At 69.2% G+C, this 7,661-nt stretch overlaps 1 protein-coding gene across 2 annotated transcripts in view; it reads left to right on the forward strand.

Annotated features, from left to right (window-relative positions):
- Positions 1-6,705, forward strand: part of BOP1 (block of proliferation 1) — a 57,206-nt gene extending 50,501 nt beyond the window's left edge. Inside the window, exons 1-13 of one of the 2 annotated variants that reach the window (XM_025214239.1) lie at positions 7-167; positions 775-929; positions 1,169-1,286; positions 1,456-1,557; positions 2,071-2,283; positions 2,588-2,749; positions 3,106-3,186; positions 3,451-4,079; positions 4,184-4,364; positions 5,002-5,290; positions 5,452-5,536; positions 5,761-5,868; positions 6,461-6,705. In XM_025214239.1, the coding sequence (XP_025070024.1) occupies positions 129-167; positions 775-929; positions 1,169-1,286; positions 1,456-1,557; positions 2,071-2,283; positions 2,588-2,749; positions 3,106-3,186; positions 3,451-4,079; positions 4,184-4,364; positions 5,002-5,290; positions 5,452-5,536; positions 5,761-5,868; positions 6,461-6,614 (2,316 nt within the window). In that variant the 5' untranslated portion in view covers positions 7-128 and the 3' untranslated portion in view covers positions 6,615-6,705. Of the gene's footprint in view, positions 1-6; positions 168-774; positions 930-1,168; positions 1,287-1,455; positions 1,558-2,070; positions 2,284-2,587; positions 2,750-3,105; positions 3,187-3,450; positions 4,080-4,183; positions 4,365-5,001; positions 5,291-5,451; positions 5,537-5,760; positions 5,869-6,460 lie in introns of those variants that run through there. The other variant, XM_025214238.1, reaches the window with a different exon arrangement.
- The last annotated feature ends 956 nt before the right edge of the window (positions 6,706-7,661 follow it).

The raw sequence follows: 7,661 nt of genomic DNA on the forward strand, positions 1-7,661 counted from the left end.
GCCTGCCAGAGGCTGCGTGCGCTGGAGGGAAGCCCCAAGGAGCCCTCGCTGCCAGCAGGAGCTGGGCCCGCGATGCCCGGCCTGTGCCCAGCGCCTTCAGCCGTGCAAGGGATCAGGCCCTGGCGGTTATGGGGTTTTCCTCGACCCCGGTGCAGGCACCTGCCAGGGTGGGTCCCTGCTCCATCTCTGCCGGGGTCTGGCTGCTGCTGTGGGGACTGGGGTGCAACACCGGGTCTGGGGGGGCAGAGCCCCTGTCCCTGGCGTGGCAGGGAGCCCTGGGGGCAGGAGCCTCACTTGGGGGCCTCTGGGGTGGCTCCAGCCAGCATCACCGGCTACAAAAGCCGCTGTCACACGTGGCCCCGATCCTGCCGGGCACCTGTCGCACCCTCACCTGCCCCTGGCGGGGCTTGAGCCCAGCGTGGGGGTCGCGGGGCAAAGTCCCGTCACAAGAAGGGCAGCGCAGTCAGCACATCCCCCTCCAGCCTGGCAGCACGGGCTCCAGGGACCGCAGCCCTGAGCCACGGCACCCAGGAGCAAGCCCAGGCCTCGTGCCGGAGCGGGGAGCTCAGTGTCTTCCCGGCAGTCGGGATAGGGGCAGCAGGGCCATGCCAGCCTTGCCGTGCTTACACCGAGGCGGAGGGGCACCAGCCTGGTGCTGGCATGAGCAGAGGTCTGGGATCCAGCCGTGCAGCCTCCGTCCCCATCTCCTCCCTGCCTCTGTTTCCCCTGAGCTGCGGGAATGCGCTCACCTTCCCTTCTCTTCCCCCGCGGCAGGACATCCGCAACACGGTGGGCAACATCCCCGTGGAGTGGTACCAGGACTTCCCGCACGTGGGCTACGACCTGGAGGGTAAGAGGATCTACAAGCCCATCCGGAGCCTGGACGAGTTGGACAAGTTCCTGGACAAGATGGAGAACCCCGATTACTGGTGAGGGGGGCTGGGGTGGGGCAGGCATCCTTCCCCCCTCCCCAGGGCAGCTGCCCCACAGCTCTCTTCCCTCGCCACTGTGGCCTCATCCTCTAGCATGTGCCATCACCCTCCTTCCCTGCCAAGGGGTCGTGCCCGTGGCTCGGTTCCTCCCGCTCCATGCCCACGCCTGCACTGAGGGGCTAGCCCTCTCCAGGGGCAGGCCACGTGGCCGTGGCTCACAGCCACCCTCCCCGCAGGCGAACGGTCAGGGACAAGATGACGGGGGCGGACGTGAAGCTGACGGACGAGCAGGTGGAGCTGGTGCAGCGGCTGCAGAGGGGGCAGTTCGGGGACGTCCGCTTCAACCCCTACGAGGTAGGGGACGGTGCAGCCTGCTCCCGGCTCGGCGCTGGGCCGGCCTGGGCTTCCGCACCCCGAGTGATGGGGGGGACGCGTGGCCACATGCCTGTGTCCCCGGGCCGGGAAGGGCGCCGCGGGGGGCAGCCGGCCTGGCACGGCCGTCGTAACCCTTCTGTCTCCCCAGCCCGCGGTCGACTTCTTCAGCCACGAGGTCATGATCCACCCCGTGACGAACCGCCCGGCCGACAAGCGCAGCTTCATCCCCTCCCTCATCGAGAAGGAGAAGGTGAGAGCCCCCGAGCTGCCCGGCACGTGCCGGGGGCCCTCGGCAGCTACGCCGGGTCGCGGGACCCGCAGCAAGGATGGGGCCTGCTGTGCTAGGGCAGCCCAGTGCCCCATTGCTGCCCCAGCTGCCCTCCCACAGCCCCGTGTGCACGCAGCGCGTCCCAGCCCTGGCCCGTTGGCCCCAGCTGTTCTGCTACCAGCACACGCTGCCACAGCCCCTTGCTCGCCTGCACTTTCCATGTACGTGTGCCACGTGTGCATACTCATGTGCACACACTCACATGCATGCTCACCCATACTCCTGCTTAAACGTGCTCACATATTCACTTACTTTTTTGCACATTCGCTCACTCACTTCCCACCATCCTGCCCCGCAGCCCTAGTGCCCCCGGTGTGCCCCTGGGACTGTCGGTCCTGAGCTGCAGCACCCCAGTCTCCTTCCTCTCCTCCCTGGCCCGTGCCCCCCAGCTCTGGGCTGACCCATCCCAACCCTGTCCCCGTCGCTGCCCGGCAGGTCTCCAAGATGGTCCACGCCATCAAGATGGGCTGGATCCAGCCCCGCAAGCCCAAGGAGGACGTGCCTACTTTCTACGACCTCTGGGCCCAGGAAGACCCCAACTCTGTGCTGGGGCGGCACAAAATGCACGTGCCGGCCCCGAAGCTGCGGCTGCCGGGACACGAGGAGTCGTACAACCCCCCACCCGAGTACTTGCTCAGCGAGGAGGAGGTGAGGGGGCCCTGTCTGGCCGGGGGCAGCTGGTGTGGAGGGACCCTGGGGGGTATTGGGGTACATGGTCTGCGCAGGGCATGCAGAAGCTGTGTGGTCCAGGCCCAGCGGGTTGGGGGCAGCTCCCTGCACATGGGGGAGAAGCCCGGGCAGGGAGTGGGGCTGCTTGACAAAAGCGGGTGCAAGAATGCAGCACCCCAAAGCAGCCGGGCTTAGCCCCTACCTGCCCTCTGACCCTGCGTGGCACTGGGGGGGCTCCACGTCAGGGGGACCTGGCTGCCGACCTTTGCCCTTTGCCCTGCAGAGGCTGGCGTGGGAGCAGCAGGAGCCGGCGGAGCGGAAGCTGAACTTCGTGCCGCAGCGGTTCGGGTGCCTGCGCGCCGTCCCTGCCTACCCCCGCTTCATCCACGAACGCTTCGAGCGCTGCCTCGACCTCTACCTGTGCCCGCGGCAGAGGAAGATGCGGGTGTGTGGCACCGTGCACCCGCCGGGTCTCGGCCACTGGCCGGGGAGCTGGTCTCTCACCGCAGCGCAGAGACCCGTGGACCCAGGTCCATTTTGCTCAGTTGCACGGGGCGGAGATCAGAGGCTAAAGAGAGAGTGACTGGGGCCGAGCAGGGTTTTCCCTGTCCTGCAGCCTCCAGCACTGAGGTCCAGGCAGGGCGATGCAGAGGCCGTGCCCCGTGCTCAATAGCTACCGATGCCCCGGTGCCCACGCTGTTGAGGCCGGGTGCGGCAGGCCTGCACTGTTGTCCCAGGGTGGAGGGACCTGGGGGCAGGCGCCCGGGATGGAGGCACTCACACAGGCGCGCTCTCTTCCAGGTGAACGTGGACCCGGAGGACCTGATCCCCAAACTGCCGAAGCCACGGGACCTGCAGCCATTCCCCACCACCCAGGCCCTGGTAAGGGTCGTGCCGCTGTCAGCGCTGTGTCTTAGGGGTGGGCACGTGTCTGGTTCTAGCAGGATCTCCCGGGACCGTGCACACTGGGTGGGTGGAGCCATGCGTGCGCACGTGTGCTCACGGGGCTCCGGCCACGTCACGGCTGTGCACGGCGCATGCCATGAGGGGCTTGGGACATCTCAGCCTTGCGAGCGTTGTGCAAGGTGGGGGTCGGGGTCCCCTGCAGATGCCACCCGCATCCCAGCTGCCTTCTCTCCCTCCCAGGTCTACCGGGGGCACGGCAGCCTCGTGCGCTGCCTCAGCGTGTCCCCCAGCGGGCAGTGGCTGGTGTCAGGTGAGCGTGGCACACGGGACACGGGGGCTGTGCGGAGCCGGGCGCGCTCTGGCTGCAGGAGCAGCCTCCTCTGCCTCTGGGCTCTTCCAGGGTGCTGCAGGGGGGTGACGGCCAGGCCCCCGAAGCACCAAGAGCCTGGGGATGAGCCAGACTCGGGGGCTCAGCCGTGCCGCAGGAAGGGGGGGGCTCCAGCTGCCGGCGGGACCCCCCCAGGAGCAGCGGGGAAAGTGAGCCTGGAGCGGCGGGCGGCAGAGCCCGCTGCGGCCTGGGAGGCGGGAGATTGGGAGCAGATGCCGTTTAATGGCACACGTGCTTTTTATAGCGCTCGAGTTTCCAGGCTGGCAGCTGCCGGCGGCCTCCTCGGCTCTCGGGCGTTGCACAACTCCCGGATTCCTGGCCGCGGGCTGGGAACGCGGCTGACATCAGGCGGCAAAAATAGCCCGAGCGGCAGGCGGGGGGGGGCCGGGGGGCGGAGGTTGAAGACGCTGCCGGTGGGCGGCGCGGTGAAGAGCGTGGCCTGGAACCCCAACCCCGCCGTGTGCCTCGTGGCCGTCTGCGTGTGAGTGACCCCCTGCCTGCCCCCGGGCGCTCCCCGGCTGCCCCGCGGGCCCTGGCCGGGGGCTGCCAGGTGACCCGGGCTGTCTGCCCCGTCTGTGCCCGCAGGGAGCAGGCCGTGCTGCTGGTGAACCCCTGCCTGGGGGACAAGCTGCTGTACGGGGCCACGGACCAGCTGCTCGACGCCTACGTGCCCCCGGAGGAGGAGCGGCTGCAGCCCGTCCAGTGGGTCGCGGCCACGGCTGAGGAGCACGCGCGGGGCGTCCGGCTCGTCGTCCAGCACGGAAAGGTGCGAGAGGGCAGAGGGCGCGGGGCGGGGGGGCCTGCCCGGGGCACGGGCTGCGCGTGCAGGCAGGCCACAGTGAGCCCCTCGCCCCCGACTACCGCTCTGATCCCCTGCTCCATCTGCGCTGCTTTCTGCTCCCAGCCCCTATGCTCCCTGTCTGCTCTGCCGCTCTGCTTTCTGCTTCTCGCCCTGCGCTCCCTGCCAGATCTCCTGTCCCACTTTCTGCTCCCTGCCCAGTCTGCTGCTCTGCTTTCTGCTCCTAGCCCTGCGCTCCCCACCTGTTCTGCCGCTCTGCTTTCTGCTCCAGCTGATCTTGCAGCCTGCTTTCTACTCCCGGCTCTGCCAGCTGCTCTGCTTTCTGCTCCCTGCCCAACCTGCTCTGCTTCCTGCTCCCTTCCCCATCTGCCCCATGCCGTGCACAGAGGCTGCCCACGTGCGCTGCAGGTCGGTCGTCATTGTGCCACCACCCCCCTGCCCCGGTTGGGTCCTGTCGCCTGGTTCGGTTTCTGTCCCTGGGCACGGATGTGGGGGCCCCAGAGCCGCGCAGGCTCCTGCACCCCTTTGCTCGCGCCCGCCGGGCTGGGCCGTGGCAGGAGAGAAGGTGCGGGAGCCTCGCGATCCCCCTGGGTCTGTCCCGCAGGCAGTGAAGCAGGTGACCTGGCACGGGAAAGGCGACTACTTCGCCAGCGTCCTGCCTGACAACGGGCACGTGCAGGTGCTGATCCACCAGGCCAGCAAGCGCTGGAGCCAGAGCCCCTTCCGCAAGAGCAAGGGGCAGGTGCAGTGCGTGCTCTTCCACCCCACGCGCCCCTTCTTCCTCGTGGCCACGCAGCGCTTCGTGCGCGTCTACAACCTCCTCAAGCAGGAGCTGACCAAGAAGCTCATGGCCAACTGCAAGTGGGTGTCCAGCCTGGCCATCCACCCCGGGGGTACGTACGCGGCTCGGCAGCCCCCTCGGCCGGTCGGGCGCTCCTGTCCCACCCCGGCGAGCGCAGGTTGGCCCGCAGGAGGAATGTGAAACTCCCCGGCGGGGTGCACGGGCGCGGGGCGGTGGGGCTGGCAGCCCCCACCGACGTCCTTCTTCCCGCAGGCGACAACGTGATCTGCGGCAGCTACGACAGCAAGCTGACCTGGTTCGACATGGACCTCTCCACCAAGCCCTACAAGGTGTTGAGGTGAGCGGGCTGCCGGGCTGGGGCTGGGGCCCCGCGGGACCCCCGTCCTGGGGGCCGAACCCGCCCCCCTCGCCACTGCTCCCAGAGGTGTCGCGGCTCCTCCGGCCCCGGGGCGCGGCAGGGGGGCGGGGGGCTGCAGGACTCTCGGGACGGCCGTTTCCCATGGCCCCCCCTCGCCGGCCGAGAGCCTGCGGTGCCCGGCACTGACGGTTGTCCCCACGCAGGCACCACAGGAAGGCGCTGAGGGCCGTGGCCTTCCACAAGCACTACCCGCTCTTCGCCTCGGGCTCGGACGACGGGACCGTCATCGTCTGCCACGGCATGGTCTACAAGTACGTGGGCGCGGGGCTGCCTTCCTGCGCGTGCAAGAGCCACGGGGTGGGGTCCATGGGGAGCAAGAGCCGCAGGGGCTGGTCTGTGAGCGACTGTGTGATGGCCACAGGGGTGGGGTTGTGAGTGTACAAGGACTACAGGGGCAGCTCTGTAAGTGTGCAAGGGCCACATAGCTGAGTCCATAAGTGCAAGGGCCAAGGAGGGGCCATCTTGTGCTTGTGCTAAGGCCACAGGTGGGTCTGTGAGTGAGCAAGGGCCACAGGGGTGGGCTTGTGAGTGTGCAAGAACCACAGTCTGTGTGTGCAAGGGCCACCAGGGATGATTGATGTGTAAGGGCCGTGAGTGCAAGAGCCACAGGGTCTGTGAGTGTGCAAGGGTCACAGGGGTGGGTCTGTGGGTGTGAAGGGCCATGGGGGCAGGTGTCTGTGTGTGCAAGGGCCACAGGGGTGGGTCCAAGAGTGTCCATGGGGGCTGTTCCCTGAGCATGCACTTGTGCAAAGGCCATGGAGTGGGTCTGTGAGTGTGCAAGGGCCATGGGGGCAGCAGCCAGGGAGCCCCCCCCCTCACGGCCCCCCTCTCACTCCCCTGCAGCGACCTGCTCCAGAACCCGCTGCTGGTGCCCGTGAAGGTGCTGAAGGGCCACGCGCTGACCCAGGACCTGGGCGTGCTGGACGTCGCCTTCCACCCCACGCAGCCCTGGCTCTTCTCTGCGGGCGCCGACGCCACCGTCCGCCTCTACACGTAGCGCTGGGGGCACGCACGGACTGCGGGTGGCGGGGGCACAGCCCGGAGCGGGCTCGGCCGGGGGCTTCCCCATTAAACACGGTTGGAGACAGGCTGTGGCTGCAGTGCTTTGCCCTCCGGGATGTGGGGCCAGGCAGATGGACATCGCCTTGCCCACTGTCCTCACCCGCCGCTGTGCTGTCAGTGTGCCCCCACCCCAGCGCCTGCAGTGCAGGCATGGGGCCGGCCACGGGGGGCTTCAGCCCTGTGCCCCCACCCAGGTTGGGGCATCTGCCCTCCCATATTGGCACCAGCTCTGGGCCTGGCCCTGGCCCCGCTGGAGTCCAGCGTCCCTGGCGTGAGCCCCCAGCCCTGCCCTGCAGCTCTGGCCCTGGTGCAGGGGGCAGGGCTCGGTGGTGCTGCGCCCCCCCTCCCCAGGGCCCTGCCGTGGCAGTGGGGGTGGGGTGCCAGCCCAGAGCGGGGGCCGGGGTGCTGGATGCGCGGAGGAGGAGGGGAGGCAGGGGCTCGGCTGCGGCAGAGCGCGGAGCTGGACGGGACAGGAGCGATAATTGCAGCCACGGCAGGGAATGGAAACTGGGCCGGGCGGCGCGAGGCCCTGCCAAGAGCCACTCGTGCCAGAGGCGCCCGAGCCAGCGCTGCCGGTGATAAGGGGCCGTGGGCCGAGGCCAGGGGCGCTGCCCCCGTGACCTTGACCACGCTGCAGACACGGGGTTGGGGCCCCCGGCGGTGGCAGCGGTGACCCTGCGTGGCCTGGAGCCCCCAGCAGCGCCGAGCCCCATGCACCTGCCCCAGTGCAGCCGGGGGAGATGGGGACAGGCAGGCCGAGCCGTGCCCCCCCAGCCCCGGCTGCCGTGATCTCATCCCCACGGATGAGCTCAGAGCCTGGCAGGGGCCCAGCAGCCGCGGGAAGCTCCCCCCGCGCGGGGGGGTCCCCTCCCCTCGCCTCCCCAGCTCACCGTAACCCAAACCAAGGTGCATGAGGGAGGCTGGGGCCTGGCCCGGAGCCGGGGTAGCCCCAGGGGAGCACCAAGGCAGGCCTGCCTCCAGC

Source organism: Alligator sinensis, unplaced genomic scaffold, assembly GCF_000455745.1.
Source record: "Alligator sinensis unplaced genomic scaffold, ASM45574v1 scaffold987_1, whole genome shotgun sequence".
Lineage (NCBI taxonomy): Eukaryota > Metazoa > Chordata > Crocodylia > Alligatoridae > Alligator > Alligator sinensis.